This window comes from Spea bombifrons, chromosome 1, assembly GCF_027358695.1.
Source record: "Spea bombifrons isolate aSpeBom1 chromosome 1, aSpeBom1.2.pri, whole genome shotgun sequence".
NCBI lineage: Eukaryota > Metazoa > Chordata > Amphibia > Anura > Pelobatidae > Spea > Spea bombifrons.
In genome coordinates this window covers 128,937,528-128,961,798 of record NC_071087.1, presented here as the reverse complement: position 1 = coordinate 128,961,798, position 24,271 = coordinate 128,937,528, and the positions used below count along the sequence as shown (strand labels likewise).

The following is a 24,271-nucleotide window of genomic DNA, read 5'->3' as shown; positions in this document are numbered from 1 at the left end:
GCGGTAACGTCCCTCCCAAGGCTATCTTGTTTTTAAAGCGATAGTGACATGTCAACTATTGATGGAAACTTCAGGAACTTACATTCCGTTTCAAAAACTAAAAAGCCAACCAGACTGACATTCCCATAGATAAAAATTTTTTTTAAAAAACTTTATTTCATTTTTTTAATTTCATTTACGTCATTTTGACACTCACGTTATGGAAGTGTAATTTTATTTTTTATTATTTGAATGTGCGTGTACATGTATATACAGTATGTATATGTATGTATATGTATGTATATATATATATATATATATATATATATATATATATTCTAAATCCACAGGCACAATATTTCATTTTTTTTTACTGTTTTTGAGCAAACCTTTCCCTGTTTTCAGTGGCAAAAAAATGACTTGTTTTTGAGTCTAATTCCATAAATGTCTACCGGAAATGGTCTATGTAAGAAATAATTTCTTAGCATCAAATACTTCAAATCTATATATATTTGTAATTATTGTTCTCTTCTTGAATATGTTGAGCCAATACCCGCTTGGGTTTAAATTTGATTCTTTTGGCTTCTATCTGTCTGAGAGCTGTGTGTAAGCAGACAATGCTTACTTACTGATTGATGAGATGTCGAGATAGTAAGGGTAAAAAAGACATGATGGATAAGAATTGCCGTAAGGCTTTAAGTGCATAGATTTAAACATAGAGTTGCATATGAGCCTCAAACCCTACACAGTTTTCAACTACCTAACTTACCTTTCCCTCTCTAGGAACCTTTGAGATACCATCAAAGACAGAGATACGGATCTCTTGGTATAAATCTGCTCGGTGTCTCAAGTGTCGTCTAACTATATTTGAACAGTAAACAATTAGAAACCGCGTCTCCATCACATTTTATCACAAAGTTCATTTCCTGCGTGTTACGTTGAGGAAGGCAGAAGTTTTTTTTTCCTCCTTACAACGACTATGCGGTCTGAATTAAAAAAAAAAAATGTAAAAGACCCCCAAAAATGATGGTGGTATACTTAAAACATCCAAAAATGGAAATCCTTACCATGCTCAGAACAGCGCATTAGTGGCCATCTTTGCACTAATTCAACAAAGACTGGGTTCAAACAAATTCCAGGAATATAAGAGATCACTGGAATGCCCTGGAAGAGGCGCACGGCATTCTACACTAAGTTATTTCACAACGATTATAAAGTCTCGCTAGACGTATTTCAGTGGCTTTGAAGGTAAAGGGAGGACACGCTAAAACTTTCAGTTTTATTATGTACCGGAGCTCAAAAAATGTACATCATTTCAAAAAGGCTTTGTGCAGCATTGTATCGTTTTCTTGTTGGAACACGCTTATTCATATGGGGGGAAAAAACCTGGAGCTATAGCCATAGTTTTCCTTGAACTGTATAGCTGCTGTAATACCTTAAATACATATATTTAACACCGTGGAGCCATACACAGGTCTTAAAGAGGATCTGTCGCCTACACAGCTTTAGGTCTCATTAAATGCATTTGTTTAAGCTGCACATCTTCAATTACACTGATTAAAATAGCCCATAAGTTTACACTAAATAGCTTTTTTTTAATGTATGGAATCTGTGATTGGTGGTATAAGGTGCAAAATTGCATGATAATTCATTATCTGTCCTTAAATCCCCACCTTTACAAATACAGAATCAATTGCCTTCCACCAAACGCCATAATATGGGATTATTAATTGTAACGAGCTGTGAAATATAGGTTTTAAGAAACCGACGTATGCACTTTAAGTTTATTTGTTATAAGTTTTAAATTTGAACTAGTGACGTTCAGACCTAATGGGGGTCATAAAGGTAAAAGTTTTGGAATTACCATAGAAACCAGTGGAATTTTCCTCCTGATTTGCCCCGCTAACCATGTTTACTTACCGGGAATTTCGATTTGAGATAAATAAAATAACTGTTTGGGAAAATCTGTAGATTTGATCCAAGCTGACGGCCGTGTATATTTTACCTCGCTTTTAGCTTATCTCCCATAAGGTAAAAATTACTAGCTTGTGTTTGCAGAGTGTTCCCGCGGTTCAGAAGATAAGTAATGTTTAACATTTATTAGTAATAGTAAAGAGATTATCAAACCCTGATCATTTTATGACTCTCCCTTTGAAGTTAGCAAAGAGTTGAATATGCCTTTGTATTGTTGAGCAATAACATTTTATTGCACATTTTTGTTGTGGATGTTTTAGATACACTAGGGAAACTAAGACCGCTAATGACTTCCTTTCAACCTCTACCACAGTATTTCCTAAACTGTTAAAATTGTTTTTCCGCTATTTTTTTTTACTTTTTTTAACGTCTGCCCAAATTCCTCTGTATGATCTATATGGTTAAGAATAGAAGAGTCACAATATTCTGTCTACCTGGGAGAAGTGCAGGTTATGCTAATTTGTGATGGGAAAAGAGTATTTTACCCATAGATTTAAAAAAAAAAAAAAAAATTTTTGACCACCATGACAACCATATTGCTCGATCATGACACTCAATGCAAAATAATCTAGTCGTACCTTTAACAGGTCAAATTGTAGGGATTTGATTGGAAATGATTTAAAAATCAAGCAGGTTAAAGCTGAGAATATTTATCGCAAGGAAGGCTATCTTGACTCGCATATATCCCTCACATTGGGTTTGCTGTATGTAATGAGAATGGACTGGCTAGTTTGGATAATCAGCTGAAATTGAGAAAGTTCTTAAGAATGTCGGGTTTATTTATTGATACACTCAACAGTAATGTCAAAACTGGGATAAGAGACACATTTCAACATACTGCCTGGTACTGTACACAACTAGTTGGGGGGTCGGCCGCCTCTAGGGGTGACTTGGACAAAGCATGGACATATTATGCCCATGTGACTACACGGGGTAATCATTGGAGATAGAATCGAGCTATCTTCTTCAAACCGAACTAGACTGTTGGATGGAGAGACGGAGACAGGTTGATGGATCACAAAATGTTTAAATGGTTAAGTTATTATGTTGTAAAATCATTTCACAAGCAGATTCCTCCTTTGCTAAATATAGGGTGAGAACAAGAAAGGATAAGGATACGTAGATTGGAGTAGACCATTCTGCAAATGATGTGTAAATTGCCGTAATGTTATATAAAGTTGGTACTGTCAACACGTGTAAAATTTTCAATTGGGATTTGGTATGGCCGTGATCATTATGGAGTACTATGTGGTATGGTAGCTGCGTGGTCCAGATATCTGGCTTTGTTCAACAGAAGACATGTGATTTGCTCTGGGTTGTCACAGCTGATTGTACTGTATAGGATGTGGGCTTTTTTTTCTTGCTCTCTTATCTTATTGACTCGTCATCCACAATTTAATATCCACTCAATGCTATTGAGCTAACGGCTTTAGCTGATAATTTCCCAGGTAAGATAATGTGGCTTTTAAGCAGTTTATCCTCAAGTTCTCGGTTGTTTTAAATCATACATTTAATACTGCAGATCCCTCCATCCTATGGAAACAGTCAGCTAACTAATAAACTGGACAATACTATGGAAGACAGTGCTCCTTGTATGTCACAACCATCTTAATTTTTCTTAGGGTACATTGAGCTGTCGGGAAAAGTCTGTGACACGGCATAACCACAGTTGTTGAGAAAATTCTGTTGGTATTCCGATGGTTCCCAGTCAAATGTCCAATATTAGACCATTTTCGAATTATTTGAGCTGGAGCAAATTTTATTGTGAAAGGTACCTGTTAACCTTACAAACATTTTCACATTGTAAGCTTGCAAGCAAGACCCACTTTACTTAACATATTGGTTGGTGTCAGTCTGTCAATTCTAGTTTTGTCAGACCCTTTGAATGTATGTATTGTAAGAAGCGCTGCATAAACTGTTGGCGCTATAATAATAATAAGAAACTGTTGGCGCTATAATAATGAACCAATCAAGTGTTTTGACGGTATAGCACATCTCCACGTGAGAAACATGTTTTTAATGTCTTCATCCTGACTGCCTTTGCATTATAACATGTCCTCTAACTGGTTAGAATGGAAGAGGTCGGTAAGACGCAAGCTTTGATTGGCCGGCGTTAATATGAGAATTTGCAGTCTATCATGTCTGTTGTAATGCAAAGTGATTTGATTGCCTTATTACCATTTGTATCTATTGCGTTCTGCATAATAAGGAACCTGCTGTATTATGTCTAGCGCATAGTAATAAGGTTACGTGTGCGTAATGGTAAATCTATGGTCAGTAATAAAAGCATCGTGGGACTTAAAAATGACAGTACGTTATTGTAAAGTAAGGCAGATTGATCTTTAAATGGGAAGAAACACATATCTTTTGTGCGGATATATTACTTTATGAAATCAATGTTTTAGTATAATTCCCTTTTAATGATTTGGATCAAAGCAATTTAGGCAACTATTTTTCTTTACGCCGAATATACAGCTTTTCATTCTCGATGCTTGCTTAATGGGGCTTAATCTGGATGGCTCTGTGCTGTGAAGGGGTGTACGATCACCCAATTCTTTTTTTTTTTGGGTACCCCAAAAGGGGCCTTGCATTCCACGCTTCTTTGCTCAGCACATTCCAGAGCGGAGGTCATTCCTCTGAGTACATTCCACAATACTTCTTCCTTTTGTAGGAGCATTGATTGGGGGAGGGTGGACACTTCAAAGGCTTTGCCCAGCTGCTGATTGCTGAGGAGCTTTAACCCTTTAGCATGCCTTCTAGCAGAGATAGGGTTAACCATAAACCAGTATCTTGACCGTGATTGCATTCAGTTGAAGTGACTAATAGCTCTTTGCTTCTTAAGTCAAGTTTTCCTGGTCGCAGGATATTTCACGGGGGCGCAGCGCCTAGAGTTTGATCTCCTTTGCTACTTATCTGTTGTTTGACATTGCTGTCTGTTGTGCGTGGTCCGCCGCTGGCACCGTGCCCTCATTTCCTGTTTATTACAGTTAGCCAAGTGGAGAAGATTGTCAACTTTGAATGGTTAATAAGCCTTTTTTTTTTTTTTTTTACTACAATATTTGAAGATAAAATTATTTTATGGTTTAATCTAGATTCATAGTGACTTTATTTTTTAAGTAATATGAAAAAGATGTATTTAGAAAATAGAGGAGGAAAGCGAGCAAATTTGGTAAAGATATGATGCCTTTGGTTAATTAGAGCTTTTAAGATTGACTGGATCTCTTTTTCAGGCATATTAACGAAAAATTTTTAAAAAATTGCTCAAATTCTAGAAAAATATATTTCATTATGAAATACATTTTGCCACCAAGCACTTTTAAAATAAGCTTTTGTAAAGTAAAGCAAACTATATATTATTAGACAATTTTTTTTCTACGTTATGCTCTTTGTATCACCAAGGTGAAGTCTATTGAGCCAGATCTGGCACCCCGGCGGGCCGCTGGCCCACAGAGCCATGCTCTCTGATGCTGCAGCGTACGGCAGGTGGCTGGATATGGCCAGACGCACGCTACGTGAGTGTATCCAGCCATCGGCACACTTCATCAGGCCGCCTTAAAGGGCCAGGTTTGGTATGTAGCCAAGCTCCCACCTTATACCAATAAATGCTTTGTTGCAATTGCACTTTTTTCTTTGTCACCAAAATGATTTTTTAATGTAAAATAAACACATCTTATAAGATGCAACCTAATGCAGAAGGGGCTATCAGGAATGGATATTTTAAAGTGGTCTTCAAACTTTTGTTTCCCGTGACCTAGACCAGTAATATCGCAGACATATATAGTTGTGCAATTAGTGTTCAATATTCTGATACACTTCAGTGCTTGAGTGCAATCTAGTACTTGGTCCTGACTTATGTGTGAAGAACCCCATCTATTATATTTAATACAAATTAGCTATCGTGTGTCTTTTATTTTTTTTTATCCTAAATTATGTTTGTGTGATCTGTACACTGGAATGTGGAATTAGGCCAGGTGGACATTTTATTTTTATCTAGTTACATAAAGGGGAGCTTTTCATGACCTATCTCCCCTTAAACCAGGGCAGCTGTGTGTAGATTTTCTTCCTTTTTTAAAAAAAATATTTTTATTGAGCCGTAGTAGACTAATTACCACTTTTGTACTATGAAGCCCTTTGTTTTTTGTCTTAAAGTTTGTGATCAACACCTGTAGCCCTGCAGATAATGGATTAAAACAGCCTGTTTTACAGCGTAGTTCCCTGTGGGACATCCAGTCCATATTCATGGCTTGGTCCTTTCACTGCTGCTGTTCTCTTCAGGACAAAAGGCAGGAAGCAATTTCTCTTAATCATTTAGGGAATGTCCCTCTGTAGGTGGATCTTGTTACGTGCTGTCGGATTCAGATGCCGCGAGTTCTGTGTGTAACTGTAACCTGCTTTAATACCTCGCTTTGCTGCTTTTGAAGTTATTTTAAACACCTCCCTAGCTCAGTCTAATGTCTCCTCTGCCTCGAGTCTTGCCAAAGGATGCCAGACTTCTAATACCACAAATTAAAAAGCTGTCAGTTCATAGATCCCTGTGTCATCACTTATCTAGATCAGAAAGTTATATTTATATATATATATATATATATATATATATATAGTGTGTATATAGGTGACTGCAGCTGATCGACCCAATTTTTATGGGAGAATTCTGGTGGATCATATCGAATTGTCACAGTGTTGGGTATAAACATTGGGTTATTGGTCTTAGACGTCAGCAGAAAAAGCTGTCCTAGCATGTTAGCTCATGTAAATGAATGGTTATTTGTATTAAACCACATCTTCTGGAGAGCCTGATGTTGAGGTCAGATCCTACATGTGGGCAGTGTGGCTGTAGGTTCACAGCCTCCAGACAGCAATTATGTCACCAGATTCACATCCTCCAGGTGGGAAATGTGATCCTGAGGTTTTTTTTTTCTTACCGAGTGATGGAACACATGTCAAGGTCCGCCTCGTCAGACAGGAAGCCTTCTCCTAGTTCTGATGTGAGCTTGCATAAAGGCAGAAAAACATTGCACAATCCAAGACTCTACTTTTCCAATACAAGTCTTTGCTTTAGTTTATATTGTGCTCCTGCAGTGTGTGTGCTTGTGAGTGCATTAATACCGTTTTCCTTCATTAGCAAAGACGGGCAGCCGGTAAATCTGCACTTGTTCTCGGAAGGCAGTCGTAAACGGGTGAAGGCCTTGCCTGTCTCTGATCTAGATACAACCTCTCTGTCCATATAAATTTTCTGGTCGCGTTCCTTCATCTGCAACACATCTTACCCATCCAGCAACATATAAATATTTATTAAATGAAGCTGTCTGTTTGACCACTAAAGACGAGACAGCAAAAATAGAACAGGCGCATTTCGACTCTGAACGCTCCTGATTACCATTTATTTTAGTTGGATATCATCATAGCAACAACCTAAAAACTGCTAGCATTTTAGAGCAAAATCGTTGATCGCATAGGCTGACATTTCAAATAAGGCTATAAAATCAAGCTAGATATTGTTTTTCTTTAGTTTGATCTGACAGCAGATGAAAATTGTTTGGTCCCACCTATCCTGCTCTTTCTGGCACCCTGGTTAGAATTGGGAAAGTATTTGATCCTTCATTTTGATTTGGGAGTGTGCTGCATCTAAGAGAAGCCGGCTTTTTACAGTCCAGTGTCTGATAGTCTTCCCACTTTGACCTTCTCTGTGTTGGTGCAAAGCACTGCACATATCTCCGAGATATCCGCACTTATCCGCTCCCCCTTCTCACTAGCCGCGTGTGCTATTTTACTTGAATGGAAAAGGTTTAATAGTGAGTCATTGCACAATGCATTGTAATTATGTTAATGTATTGGTGATCCTAACACAGTGTGAACCTCAAAGCTGTGAGAACTTTTTAATAAACTCAAGATCATCAACAGAGTTATGGCTGTGCAGATATGTTGTATTTTTGATTGACCGAGATTGACAATGGTTGTAGTGGTGAAAGTGGTGTGGTGCAGGAAAAATGTCTCTCAGACCCACAAAAGCTGTGTGATTGTCTCTAAGACCCATTCCCCACTAGAAGCAGTGATGCTTTGATTGTCTGTCTCCCAGTGGCTATATAGCAAACTTAAAGGTGGATGGGTGACCATACTTAACATATTATTGATTCATTGTTAAAGTTTGTTTTCTCCCTCTTTAATTGTGTGCAAAGCTACTTCCTTAATGAATATTTATGAACATGTACATGTTAGTCTGTTCCTTCTTTTGTTAATCAATGCGTGAAAGGTGTCTTTGTTGTGTTAAAAGGAATTAGTTAACTTTTATAGAGGTTTGTCCTAGAAATGTTTTAAAACATTTAGTGTCTGGTATGGACAGACATTCATGTACCTTTGGAACCATATATTTGTCCACTTCTGAACTCAAGCGCCTAGTATGTGGGAACTTTGTCCAGGAATTAAATGGTAGGATGTACACTACCCAAGGTTTTGGTGGCAAACGTTAACCAGTGGTATCCCGTGTTCTAGTCACATCCTTCTGTTCTAGGTTTATCAGGAGTCCTGTTTTTGATGGTCTGATATATGGACACTTTTTGCAGGAGGAAAAATACGATGTTGATGTATTGTCAAATGTTTCAGCTATCTGACAACCCTAGGAATAACTAGGGAAGTGCGTCCACCCTCCAAAAATACAATGCCAAAAAAGTATACGCAATGTCATACAGTCAATGGAAACGACTTTACTTAGCCATGAACATACCAACTGTCCCTCATTTCAAGGAGCAGATCTGTTGGATCATATGAACGTATTGTCTCCTTAATTAGAGTTCTAGAAACCTGTCCCAACCTACTCTTTGTTACTGCTTTTACGAGTGCTTCATATCACTTATGTGTTATGTTCCTAGAAGGATCAAAATATTTTAAAGTTGGCTAGTGGTATTACACAAGTTCCCTTTTAGAGCTGTTCTAAAATGTAATGTGAACTAGTTTATGCAGCTTCTCTTTCGGTGGTCCTCTTTGTAGACGGAGGTCAAACTGGTTCCAGGCTCCATATTGCAGAACTGTGCTTCTGGTTCCTTACCGATTCCCTTCCCTGTTGGCTGAGTTTTCCTTTTGTCTCTCTGTTTTCCATTTTTTTTAGTTCCTGCCTTCAATGCCTTTAGTGACACTTGCTCTCTGCAGTTGGCAGCTCCTCATTCCATTCATTTCTATTGTTTTGGTTTTATGCCATCCAAAAACAGCAAAGTTGACAACTGCCCGTTCAAAACACTCCTTAAACTGCCTCCAGTTTGTCCGTCTGTTGGCAAACTTCAAGGCCGTACTAACCCGGGGATTAACTTAAAAGTACAGCCAAAGCTTGCATATGAAAATGAATTTTGCAGTATGTACAAATACATAATTGTTTCTTCAATATGCATAAAGCCACCACGAACCATGGACCAGAAAACGTCTATGTCCAAAAAAACAAAACAAAGTGAGATCCAGAAGTTAAATAGTCTATAGTGTATTTAAGTGAATTAAAGTACTTATGGATTCAAAAACAGATGCAATTTATTAAACAAAAGGTTTAATATAAATTTAATGCCACGGTGTTCTTTCATATAGGATTTATATTTGAGCTTTACATTTCCCTTAATCCTCTTCAATCCAACATTGACATGATAGCATGATGTGTTGGTGAAATTTCCACCTCTTTAAAAGTACAATCATGAATGTCAATTAAATTGGGTGTGAGATGATGTCATAAGTTTAAGGTAAAAACACTATATTGTTTTTTTGGCCATTCATTAGGGTGTTTGATTCATGCTACTTGCACCAGTGATATAAATTGTAAATTAAGGTTTTTGATTAAAATGTCTCATAATCCTTGTAACATAACAGGTTTAATCTGACAATGGGGGCAAATTCTCCCGTTTGTGGCAGGAAGGAAATGTTTAGTCCAACTGAAAGAACAAGTGTTGGCGGCAGACAAGATAAAGAGGTTTATTCATTAAAGAAGAAAGTGTCGGCAGATGAGTTTACAGGAGAGCGGCGGTTTCGACTCCCAATCCGCTATATATTATAAAGGGCCCCTGGCTAATTTATCTGCAGGGGCTCAGCTGGCTCTGCATTAGTTCTGTAAGTGGGGTAACTTGCACTGCTTTATACAGGGCCATCCAAGCTCCTTTTGCAGGAAAAGGCTGCCCCCTCATAAAGTAAAGTCCGGTAGATGAAACTGCATCTCACCGGCAGACTCTCTTGCCAACTGCTCCTTTAGTGAATAACCCTCAAAAGCGTCTTTATTGATTTGAACACGTATGTGCTGCCGAAACCGCAAGCACGTAAGGACAATGACAATTATTGTACCTGTCCTTGGGTGCAGTGATTGCCACATAAAGAAATAGTGTTGACATTGCCAGGGTAGAATGATTAGGCAGCCCTGCCAGTAGAATCAGATTACCTGGTATTAACCTCTGCGTGGCCAGGGGTCTGCCCAAAGCCAGTCTTTGGCGCCGTGACACTTACAGCCAAAGAAAGATAATACATTGAGATTAATGCAATAATAGGATTATTCTAAAACCTGACAAGTATTGCAGTCTTTATTCATTAATCTCAAACATTGATATCATTAGCGCACACAGTGTTTAAAGTGACACTGATGCATTAGTATTATCATTTTTAACAAAAAAAAAGGTACCTTCTACTTTTATTTTCACGGCACTAAAGCTACAGACTTCCAATTCCTATCAGAGCATCTAGAAAAGACGCTAGTCAAGCAACAGAATCACTATAGGTTAGTTGAAGGTTAACAATTCCGTTAACATTGGGCATGGTTTAAAAACTAGGACTCTTTCACGTGTCGGAGGGATAATGTAATGTAATCGGTAATGTATGTCAAGAATTGTGTTATAATCTGCTCAACTATAAGAGGGCCAGAATGGTTGCCCAGTTATGCATCGCATCTGATCCTCTAGAGTGTAAGCTCTTTTGAGCAGGGCCCTCCTCATCTGCAAATTGTTATGTTACATACTTACTTGTTATGTCCTGTCTACCCATTGTACAGCGCTACGGATTATGATAGCACTATATAAAAGAACAAATAATAACTGATGTGTCCTGTGTGGCACCTTTTGTGTCAGAACTATCGCCACGTTCAGTGTCACGTTAAGATGTTATAGCATCATATCCAGCTGGGGAATGACTGACGCAGGAAAGTACAAACATATACAGAGGTGTTGTGGTTGGCACAGCTTACTCTAAATGTACAAGCACACATCTAGGAGAGCTTTTTCCATGGCATCGTTAATTGGTAGTCCAAATTGCTGGGACGTCAGCTTTGTCTCATGAAAAGCTTTATTCATGTGGAGTTGGTGCTGCTAAAATTTCCCTCTATTGATCTGCTTTCTCTCTTTCACACCGCTCATAGGTGTTATCTTATGATATACGGTAACTTATATGACTGAATAATTCGAAGGGACCCAGGCTCTTAAGTCCATACCTCCAGAGATGCAGATACTTGTGGGGAAAGAACCTCTTAAGCCGGACTTTGTTTTGGGCTCCGGTTTTTAGACTCTAAGGTGCCATAAATTCATATTAGTATTATTTTAAGAGCGAACCTAACATGGATATGTAGAAGTTGGAGGACAGACACAACAATATAAAATGTAGGAATCTGCGACTTAGCCCGACGACAGTTCTACAAATCTAACTAGTGATATCACTGGCATTTGCAATAGTTTTGGCTTACATGGCACCAAACAAAGATGTGCCCTATGAGACCATAGCTTGTGATGGGCGATAAACATGGCATAAGGATCTGACTCACCAGCAGTACTGAACAAAGATCATAATACTGAAAGCTTTTACTAAATGTATAAAACATACTTTTTTAGATTGTAAGCTCCAATGGTCCTCCTGTTTTCTACAGAAAGTTGTAACAGCAGCAGTACAACTACACTGTCTGTATTCTTCGTACAAAGCTTTGGGATATGCAGGCAAAACCCGTAGCTGAAACGTAGAGTCCATCCTACTTAAAAATGTAATAGCCAATCTAAATATTTAAGGCTGTGTGTGTAGGAGTGAGGAATCACGGCGGCTTCTTGTTTATTAATCTAACAGGAACAAGTAACCTTTAACACTCTTAATAGCGATTTCTTACATCTCAGCCTTGGCCAGCGAGGCCAAGGTGCAATAATTTAGATATATTTTGTTTAAAACTGATGCATCTTCTTCTTGATCTTCATGATGTATCTACTTAATAATTTAGGTCCCCTCTGGCTGCGCCCAGCTGCTTCAGATATGAAGTGACAGCCAGAAATGGGATTGCCAATTGTCCATAAAATCTACGTCCTACTGATGACCGGGTTATGTGTAGAATCAGAATCTAATTTCCGATTCAGATTAATTCACTTTATACGGGCTGCATGGCGAGGCTGGTGTACGACATGTACAACTCCTTAATGTCTCATTATAAGACGCTCATTTGGAAACCCAACATGCAGAGACATTTGTTCATACGTTGAACTGTCTCAGTGGCTCAGGAGCGAACATTACGTTGCTCATCCCTGGTGCATTAAGCATTATATGGATAAATGTTATCCTACCATGGTGTGAAGTCAGGTCCGGCTGGTTTTTCCCATAGGTGAACCCAATTGTAGTTTTGAACTGCTGGTAAAAAAAAATAATAAACAGAACAACCAAGTATACTAGATCTGGAGTATATTGTTCAGTGAATAGTTGGATGGATAGACAGATTTATAGATATTGGGCAGGCATTTGTTGTGCTTTTGGACTAATATATATATATATATATATATATATATATATATATATATATATATATATATATATATATATATATATATATACCTAATATATGCCTGAGTGTCATTGTATACAGTACTTATGTTGGAACATCTTAATTATCTCCAAGAGCAATCATTTTTTAATCTGTAACCTTGCACATTGCATCTAAATTGAATGTTTAATGCTGAATGTCCTACTTTTTATTCTAGTCCTATTGCATCATTCGTGTTTCTTTCCATAACATAATTTAAAATGGACGCATAACATGTCTGCGCAGTGAATAGTATATATGGTGGTTGCTATTATTGGGGTGCCGTACCCCACCACTTCCAAGAATTTTGCTGCAATGTGGTGAGAATGTTTGGATCAATGGCAGAGATGTCTGTGCTAATAAATGGGGAATAAAGGAGATTTGTAAATGAAAGTAGAACTTGTCATAAGAATTTGTGACCCATGAGAAAGATTTGAGGACAATAATTTGCCTCTGTCCCTTCTCCTCGCCCCGTGCACCCTCCCAATACACAGAACTCCTTTTTTTCCCCCCTTTTGTTTTGTCATTATCAAGCTAATCGGATTAAAGGCTCACAAATTTCAAAGAAACTTTTAGGTCCCTCTTTGGATTGCCCTCCCCTTTTCCCCCCTTTCTATTCTAATCTTGCACATCCCCCAAAATATTACTCAAGAAGTAAATCCCTCTTCATTGAAATCTTAATAATAAATGATCTGAGCCCCTGTTGCGTGTGAAGATGATAAAACCTTAAGCCGTATTTCATTCTTGGTAGTAATATATTTTTTTCTTCTTTTTTAAATGAATTTTTTGGTATTTTAATGTTTTTGGCTATTAAAATGTGCGAATCGCTTTTGTTCATAAGTTTTTGATTATTCTACCTTGTTTCTTTTGCGTGCAGCTTTTCAGTCCTGTGTTATGCCCGTCATTTCACGCAGTTTATATACTGCTAACAAAATGTAACTATTATTCATTTATGGGCTATAAATCTGAGTTTTGTTATTTATTTCTTTTTGCTGCAGAGTGCACAGGATGCTGAGCCAGCTTTTGCTTGTTACCGCTCTAGCCAACGAACTAGTGATGAGCCCAATTCATCTAAGTTGTGGTTTTATCATTTTATCACATAAAAAAATCTTGACAGGTTTGCTATAATTTTTTTTAATAAAAGTGCAGCTCTGTATATCTGCCTGGAATGTCTGCGCATATTAAAGGTAATTAGCGTAGCTGTGAACTTTCTTAACGAGCTGACCCTGAGACGCTTAAAATATTAACCCTTTAATAACCCAACATGAAGATTCTATGAAGTGACTCCCCAAATGTTGCCCAAATGGCTCTTTTGCCGAACCTCATCTAACCCTTGACTTGTCTTTAGTTAAAGATACACTTAATTGACTCGACTGCATTTAAGGCCTAGGCCGGCAGTCCCCCTTCTGCCAAACCGGGGAGCTTGCCCCCCCCATATCTAGTTGTTCAGTGGGCCGCTTTCAGGGGAGACCTTTGATCTCCTCATCCGGCTCATTTGCACTATGGAAGCTGTGCTGACTCTGTATTAGAACGCCTTTAAAGCCGGTGTAGACTCTGACGAGTTGGGGGGTGCAGCCGTTGGTCAGCCCTAGGACAGTGCAGAAGGTAAATCCATCCCTGATCACAGCAGTGAATAGGAAATAGCCAGCAACAGACTGTGTGACCCTGAGAACCTTCACCCCAAGACCCAGGGACTTGGGCAAAAGCCTTGAGAGTTCCCAGGTATGGCAATTAGGCAAACTGTTTTTTGAGAACATTCACCATGATTACATTGCTTTCTGGCAGTCCGGTGGTTAAACAGTGGGTAACTGGAAAATAACTGAAACTGAAATATGTGCTGCCAAATACAGCAGCTGAATTTGAGAATTGTGCTGGGCTTGTTTTCTTAGGCAAGAATGATGTGTAACACTTAATAAAGCGAACAAGTGTCATGCTTGATCTTTTCCTACGAGCAATCTATCCTGTTACCCCTGTATATGTTATAAAATGGCTTTATTAATGGGGCATTCAATTTTCTCTTTTCAGATGCATCCGCTGGGACTGTGCAACAACAATGATGAGGAAGATTTGTATGAGTACGGTTGGGTTGGAGTCGTGAAACTGGAACAACCTGAGATGGACCCTAAACCATGTCTTACTGTTTTGGGAAAGGTGAGAAGCTTGATGACTAAGCATTACTTTTCTTCTTTCACCAAATGTTTTTTTTTCTATTAACATTGTGTTTTATTAAACTAATTCTTTAGAAACTGCCCACTTTCTCCAATGCTTATGGCACTGTGGTAGTGGTCAGAACCGGCCCCCAAAAGTACAGATGCAGACAGTGTCAATGAACACTTTTGGATCTTCAAAGGGAACAAATAATGAAGATCTGACAGCATGCGTGGGCACTGCCAGATTCTTCCATCTTCCAGCGATATTTCAGTTCGGAAATACATTTGATGCATTGGAATATCTCTTACATGTTCTTAAAGTGCCATCTTACTTTACAGAGAGGATGGTAGATTAATGTAAAAGCCAACCATCACAAGTGGTACAGGCTAATACAGTGAGAGAATTAAAACATGTATGGGTTAGACATAAAACTATCCTTTAGACCAAGACCAAGGATTGATTAAGGTCTGAGTCTCTATGTCAGGACAAATAAGCAGACTAGATGGGCCAAATGGTTCTTATGTGCCAACGTGTTCTATGTACCATTTTATCTGGCCATCATTCAAAGTATGCCTCAGTAGAAGGATGTTGGCAGACTTTGTGACGTGGCCGAAACATTACAGTGGGCTCCAGAGGGTTACAAAAATATCAGAAAATTAGGCAAAGTGTCTGTTGGCCTGTTTTATAAATACTCAAGAAGAACTTACTTTAAATACAAGTTTCATTGTCCACTATTTATGAAATAGACATTATACAGCAGGTAAGCATTGAGAAACAATCCGCAAAATAAATGGAAGATTTTCAGTTACAAGAACGAACTGTCCAAAAATGGCTTTATTTATTTTGGACAAGAAGCACCTGGAAGTGGTAGGATAATCTCATACAAACAGATTCAAGGTCTATATGACCTGTTCTTTAGTTGGCCAGAAGACAAGAGGTCATCTTGTGAGACCTGAGCTGGTGGGCTTGTTATGCCAAATTACATTTTTGCTTCCCCTCTAAATTAATGGGTGGAAACAATATCAATTTAAGTGATTCATAAAGCCATGTAAAGCGGGTAAGGTGCAGATTTGTGTCTACCTTACTGTATAAATGTGTAATTTGCCAGTCCAGTCCTATACTCTTGCACCTCAATGTTTATCAATACGTTCTTTTTTATATATACATTTCCAATTGTTTTATTTTAGTACGCGCATTGTCTGCTGCACTTGTTAGCCTCTTACCTTAGTGATTCAGTTCATAGTTTTTATGTGTGTGTGTGTGTGTGTATATATATATATATATATATCTATATATATATATATATATAGATATATATATATATATAGATATATATATATATATACATATATATATATACATATAGATATAGATATATATATATAGATAGATAGATAGATAGATAGATAGATAGATAGATATATTAAAGCTGCTGTTCCACAAAGTCCAAACATGAATTGCATAGCATGTTTTGCAAATAAACTTTAGGAGGTCTGTCATTTTATTATTTCATCTAAAGTTTTAATCACAGAGGAAGCACAAACTTTTAAGAAGTTTTTTTTTAGTTTCTATGGCAACAATCCATTATTTTGTCACAGAACAATTACGTGCTTCTGGCAAATATGATGAACGAGGCAATATTTTGATTAAAGAATTAATTCTGCGAAATGTTTAGGCATTCAACGTTACTTCTAATGCCGCATTTAATTATTGATCTGTGTCGACACATCTTTTCTGGATTTCAAAAATAACCAGCCTCTTAACTTCTGAAAAGATAACTAAAAATAACTAAAGCCCTGTCTATATATATATATATATATATATATATATATATACATATATATATATATATATACATATATATATACCCTTTTATTATATGTATTACACAAGGCTCACGAAATGCACACTCTTTTCAGTGTGTCTATAATTACTCTGGTGTTAGACTTTTTGGCATGGAAAAGCTTATTTATTTTTGGTTTCCGCAGGCCTTTAATCAATTAAATCTGATTTTCAGACCTTTTCCTACTATTTCCCTGCGGGTTTCATGGGAGTTTTGCCAAAACAAAGAATATTGGTCTAGTTTCTTCCCATTTAGTCACCCTGCTAACACTCCACATATTGTGTATACCTCAAACACGTCGGCGGAAGCTTTTAACTCATTGCCTGCCGGGGGACGAGCACAAGGCTAATGCATACGTCTGACCGGGATGCGCATGGAATAATTCAGTATCGTACCTGAGTTTTAGAGCTGCTGGAATGTAGGCAGTGGGGAAAAAACCCATACATTTATTTGCTTTTACTGACAACCATGTTTAAACAAATTAAAATATGTATTTTTCATAAATAACATTAATTGAGACAAAAAACAACTTTATTAAATGCCTGTATTATAAAAACAAACCTTTAAATGATGTTAAGCACCAAAGATAGAGCTATCTGTTCCATGTCACGGTTAGTGTACTGGGCAAGGGGTAATGTTTGGCGAAGCCACTAATTAGTGGCAGAAGCTTGAGGTGAATCCGATTTGTGCCACACTGAAAGCTTTCCTTGGTTATGTGTTCCAACTTGCCCATCAGAGAGAGAGAGAGAGAGAGAGAGAATGCTCATCTACATCAAAGATGGCAGCTCTCCTTTTAAATTCTGGATGTAGAGGATATCAGTAGGACAGGTCACGAGGGGCTACAACTCTAATGACCAGCTTTGCATGAAATAAGTTTAGTGTACGGGCGGGAAAAACAACTCAGCCCCCATTTTTTTTCTTACTGTGAAGGGGAAACTATAGTAAATCCTATTGTCCCCAATAAAATTAAGAAAAATAAAAGTGAATAAAAAAAAAAACAACAACTAATAGTGATTTCCTCTAGGGCTGTCACAAGACTAAGTCTTTTACTTAATGATAATTCTTTGCAATTACTAAAGTGGGATATTAACGGGCCTTTTTCGTACCATACTATTGACATAATTGGTGATCAATGATTGTATGGATAAATATAAAAATTGATTTATTTTGTGTGTGTGTGTACATATATGTGTGTGTGTACATATACTCACACACACACTGTGTGTATGTATATATATATATATATATATATATATATTTATATATATGTACACACTGGGGAGACTTATGACTACATAGCTTACAAGTTTGTTAGGGTATTGACAATTCTTTTTAATATTTCAGTGTGCTCTTACAGTAGAATTTTGTAAGATGTCGGCACCAGAAGTTAAGCTATTTTAATATGTAGCTAGAGATCTGGATGTAGGAATTAAAGTGACCATGTCTGTGTAAACCATAAGCTGTTTGGAAAGCTGTTACAGTACAGAGAGCTGAAACACGTCTTGCTCTGATGCCGGAGGAATCCTACAAACCAGATCCTGACATTTCAGAAAAAAGAAGTGAGGGTTCCACGGCTGAGATCCTATTAGCCTCTGAAACCACAAGTGCCAAACATCAGCAAGGCTGGCTCCAGCGCCAGACTCCTGACATGTCTGTTTCCTTGGTTACTCAAAACAGAGTCCATGAGCGTTCCAAGTGGAAACCTTTCTGGATCTCCCCGATCATGTTCCTGTGGTCTCCTTCTCTACCCCTTCCCCCTGCGGGGTGGACACCTGCCTCTACTGAATTACCATGGTGCCTTTGATGTGTAGCAGGCAGCAGTGGGTGGGAAGGAGGAGGCAGCAATGGTGATGTTTCTTCCTAGACTAAAAGCCAAGCAATGTCCAGACTTGTCAAAGAGGAATTGAGTGTTTATCTATATAAACCACAGCCTCCCGAGGCATTCTCTCAGGTGTGTGTCTGAGACAGCGGGAAAATGAGAAATAGACACACGTAACTTCAATTAGGTAGTAAACGGGAGTGTCCCGCTCTTAATAAAAAAAAAAAGGGGAGAGTGGGGTTCTAAGCGCTGTCATACCTATTATTATCTTTATTAATGTTTTCTGTTTAATTCTCAGTATTACTTTTTTTTTAATTTACGGTATTTTGGGCTAATTTCAATGTGAGAATAAAGTTGATTAAATACAAGCTTGATTCAGCAAGCCCCCCTTACCTTTTGTTCCTGTAAATCCAGATATTGGAAGATGAATCATAATTTATACATCATTAATAATAGACTACAACATCCTTTTGTACCCAGATACGTGCAACACCAGACGCTAGTTTTCTACTGGAATTTCATTAAATCAGGATAAATCACCTTTATTCTGTGTTAAATGTGTTGTACGTGAGAAAGAAACTCAATGACTAGAATGTTATGCAAAATTCACATTTTAGTTATCATGAAAGTCTTGGGCTATTGTTTAACCATAAATAGCCGTAGACATACTTTTGGGAAGACATATGACACAGAGGGGGTAGATAAGGCATGGGGCAATAAAAAAATTATGGCCAAGGAAACCATTGGCAAGACAGTGCCAGAACCTTGACCTCAAAAAGTCACCTTATAGTATCTCTGAAAGATCTCTTATTCTTGAATTAGTATAAAAAGTACATTTTGTGTTGTAGTAAGTACAGATGGCCAAGAATTAAGTCGTAGGTTTTACATTCTGTAAGAGCTGGGTTTATTGTTTTAGCACCCTTCTTCTCTATGGAGAAGAGCTGGGTTTATTTTTGATAATGAAATAACATTTTGTTAAATGCTCGGAAAAAAAACCTCAACAATATTGTACTTTTATGGCAAAGATTATGATTTCTTGACACCATAGACCCTCTTTATTTCCTAGTTTACTTTGTTTTCATACATATTTATATATATATATATATATATATATATATATATATATATATATATATATATATATATATATATATATATATATACTAGTATTTGTTTTATACATATATTTTTTCTCTTCTTTTTTTTTTCTTGTGTTTTTTTTTTTTATTACAAACCCCCAAGCAGCTCTTCTACCAGTCAAAAACCATGATTGCATGATTCCTTACTCAGCTTGAATGTATAACGTGCATGGCTCTAACAGCTGTTGAAGTATATCTGTTGTATTTATAATCAATGTATAACTGTTTTAAATAGGTAGTCACAGCCAAGTTTTGTGATTTTGTGAAGCAAGCATGTTTGATTTACTGTCATTCAATGAGCAACGCTGCCTGTCAACTATCTCCCAACAGCGTCAGTAAATAGAGTAGATCAGCTAAATTACCCAAGTGCCCATACATTACGCAAGTGCCCATAAGTTCATTTTTTCTCCTACATAAATAAGCGCTGGAAACGTATTAAAATGCCTTCTGCCTGAATGTTAGGCTTGGCACTGAAACCGATAGTATTCCGACTGATGGTAGATATTCATGCCATCAGCAAGGGTACCTATTATGAAGATAAGGGTGCCAATGTCACCAAAGAAGTGGATTTTAGATATAAATGCCATGCAATGTTCAATAATTTACCAGCTACTTTTTTTATTGCATTGCGTTCCACATTTTGACAGCAGAAGATAATGTTGTATATAGAAGTAGTAATGGAGTTTCCACAAGTAATTGGATCCAGACCCTTGGCCTAAGGTTTTAGTGGGTGGTCTCTCCCCATGTGCCTGTAAAACAGAGAAATCCTGAACAAATCCTCAGATGACAGAGTGACAGACATCAGATCAGTTTCCAAAGCTAATGCAATTGGGAAATGTCACATAGAAAGATGTTTTTTCTTTAATATGGTCTTTGCCATGGATGTTGTATATAGTGCAATCACAAGATAAGTAGATTTAAAGTAACCAGCCTTGAATGTGTCCTGCGTAAAAGAACATGCAATGCAGTATTTTTATCTGAAGCACAGATCACGTAAGGGAATCTTCAAATTAATAGGTATTTAGCTTTGTGTGCAGTAAAGTAGCGTCCTATAGTTCATTGTATTAAGTATTCCAACGTTGCATTAGTCTGGAATCCTTGCTTGTACAGACTTATTTTGTATCTTTATAGAGGGAATAATGTTTTTTTTGTTAACATTATTAAGTATGTGTAATGACCTTTTTGACCTTTTTGACACCTGTTCCCGTGTCATCTGATCTTTGTGTTGTTTTTTTTATCCCCCTTTCATCATAATCTATGCTCCCATACTTACTTACACAATGTCATGTCCACCTCCGATAGATGCCCAAGGAAGGAGATACTGTTGGGGGGGGGGGTTTGGTCCAGTTACAATGAGATCTCTCCAAGATCACCCATAGTGCTCCTTTCGCTCTGCTCTCCAGCCTAATTGGCACAGGCCAGAAAATGACACTGCTTGTCAAACCTAAATGCCACATCTTCTTATCAGAGACATCCAGAAAATAGTTTGACCGCAGAATGTATTGATGTTTGTTTGCAAGTTCCCTGTTTTAGCAATGATCTAGAAGATTTAATTTATGTTTGTAAATGTGTATTTATGTTGATTTGGGTTTTTTATTTTTCATATAAATTAATAACAAATCTCCATTGGTATATATTGTTATGTGCATTCTCTTTTGTTGTACAAAGTATTACGGAGTTGAATTCTAAGGTCTACTAATCCTCTGTGGAACCTGGGGAGAACTTTTCCTAGCTATCCAAGTGGTACTTGGGATTTTAAGGCAGGAAGAGGCACACTAATATTGAACATTTTCTAGAGACCTCTAAGGCTCCTCTTGTCACATCAATCACTTTTTAATTAGGACCTGGGAGCTGCAGGGACCACAGACTCATTATTCTTTGTCATTTGATTTTCTCCTAAATCTGCTTATCTTATTGCACAGCCAAAACCTGTCTGCCTTTTAGTTACCTCTAGGGCTATTGGGCTAGCAACTCTTTCCATGCTGGTTTACATAGCATTCCCATCCCGAAGCTTTGTTCTGATAAGTGACATTTCAGAAACTTGTTCGAACAAGTACTTGGATGCAGGCATATCAGCCTTAACTTCTTAAGGTTTCTTGGGAGGATGGCGACAGCAAAACTAGTGAAACCTTTTTTGTTTCTTTTTTCACTTTAATGTATCCTTTTTCATTATTGGTTAAATCTAATGCAGTGTGGTTGTTCCAGATGTTTCTTCCTGATGTGTATGTTTTTATATATATTGGGATAAAGTCTAAAAGGGAGAAGACACATGTTCTGAGCTAAACTATAAGCCCTTTTTTCACCATGGCATTTTTGTTCCTTTCTTTCGAGTTTTTTCATAAATAACATTGTATGTTTTGTATAATGATTATTATAGTCATTTTCTATTATGCCTTTATCTTTCAAAGAAGCACTAAATTAGCAGTGCCCTTTTGATTGCACGTGCAGTTCTGAGAAGTTCTGGAATTTGAAGTCACAAGGCATTTATTTTCCTGAACCTTCATGCATGGTTTCCTCTCCTATCATATAAGTGGATTTCACGGACTCCTTTTATCGCTTTGAATTGTAGTTAAATCAAACAAGACACTGTGGTTCTGTGGGATAGAGAAGACGATCTGCTTGATTTGTATACATACGCTTTAAGTGGTAATCCCAGGTGTGATGGGCAAGAACATGTATAGAGGCAGGAAAATAGTCTAGGAACAGTGCAGAATAAAGGGGGCTTGTGTTACATGCCGTAACAGCCCCTGTAGGTATTCGCCAGTGCGTGAAGGATGTATTTTACACAGAGAGATCTGCGGTAACAACACCTGGACACACACTGAGTAATTTATTTAATGTATTGGGGTCTTGGCAACAGCTTGGAAAATATGCAGATCATTGTGTTTTATTATAAACATACCATGTGCATTTGTCAGTAGTTTTTTTTTTTTCTTGTGGTGTTAAGAGATAATGGCTGGGGTTCAGTAAATTCCCTGTATACTGATTTAGGCCATAATTACTAAAACGAAAAAACGAGGTAAGGTACCTCCAATAATCTGTCTAGCATCCCTCTAAATGAAGAAATTCATGCTGGACTTGACCAGTGTTAAAGGGAGAACAGTCAGCTTTTTAGCATAATGTTATCAAAAATACATATAGCTACAAATAGAACAGTTACCAAGTTACAGTTACTGGGAGTTATGCTGTACCACCATCTGTGTCTGGCTCACTATATAATGAAAGGAGTCATGCTGTATATGTTCTATATTTTCTGTCAATAAAAAATTAGCGCATCTCACACGTACATACATTTCTGATGAAGTGGGCCTCTGACTTAGTCCATTGAAAGATCTGTATCTTGCATTTCTGACTTTTTAAGATGCCAGTTTGGATATATATATGGATGCATTGCATGTTAGCACCCTGCTTGCCAGCATTGCCGGCTAACTTCACGTGTATCGATGCTTTGCATACCCATCCCTGGCATACAAGCTAACATCCTTGTCATAATGAGCAGAATGTTTTGAATGCGTATATGTGACAAATTATTTATGGGCTGCCCAGAGCTGTATTCTAGTAGAAGAACAAAAGATGAAACAAAATGTAGCAAATATAAACCTCACTTTAAAATTTGGAACATAAGAATTAGGTAGAGAGACACCGGACTGGCAGCTTTCCTGCTGTTCGTTCCTTGTGGGAATGGTATGTATTTATTTTTAAAATATAGACGTGCAATTTTTTTTGTAGCTCCGTTTGACTCTGCTCAAAGTAGACTTCACAGCATTGTGTTCTTAGGCGGCTCGAGGATTTCACAGAAAGTCTTTGATTAGGATGAAAGGGAGAAAGTAAAGTAATTTAAAAGAGAAGTGTTTGAGAGCTGTCTCAGCGGGTCATCCTACACTGCCCCATTTTTCTTTCATTCTACACCCTGTGTGCACGTCCCTGCTGCCGGTTCCCTTCCCGAAGCGTCCAATAAGACTGTAACCATGGTCCCTGGGAAGCTGTCCTTGTCATGTGCGACATAAAAAGCCCCCTGAGTCTTCAGCCACCCACAGCCGATGTACTGCATGCAGACATCAGAGAAAGACAGGCAATGCGCTTTAGATCCAGCAGCCAAGGCAGCTGCCGCTTCTAGCTGATGACATGTAATACCTGAGAGAATACTCTGAACATTGTAATGCTAAAGCACATTTGTGCTCACGTAGACATGGACATAAACATACTGTATATGCAAAGGAAATGACATTTGATTAGATCACACATTGTTTAATTTCCAGCGTTATGTTTTGATATTGTGCAGTAATTATTCTACATTAGAATTTTAACATTCTTTCCGTTCTCACATGAGAAGCTCCCCATATCAGTAGGAGGATGCTAACTGGGAGGAGTGCAAAGGGAGACATCAAAAAAGATATATTTCACCTTCAGTCCTCTCAATCAGGATGCTAAATTCAAGGATCAGGAAGGGAGTAAACGGACACGTATCTTATAAAAGGTTCCCTCAGGTCAGTTTTTTTTTTTTGTGGGGCCCAAAATTTTGGCCACATACACTTTATTCAAAGTCAATGCATGAATACTAGCATGGAATACAATGAGGAGGTTTAGGC

The 24,271-nt window shown here is 37.7% G+C and overlaps 1 protein-coding gene across 1 annotated transcript in view; it reads left to right on the top strand.

Moving 5' to 3' along the window:
- The window catches only part of ZNRF3 (zinc and ring finger 3), a 65,611-nt gene that overhangs the window by 27,139 nt on the left and 14,201 nt on the right, over window positions 1-24,271 (top strand). The window contains exon 2 of the mRNA XM_053473445.1: window positions 14,756-14,881. Within this exon, the coding sequence (XP_053329420.1) occupies window positions 14,756-14,881 (126 nt within the window). The remainder of the gene's footprint in view (window positions 1-14,755; window positions 14,882-24,271) is intronic.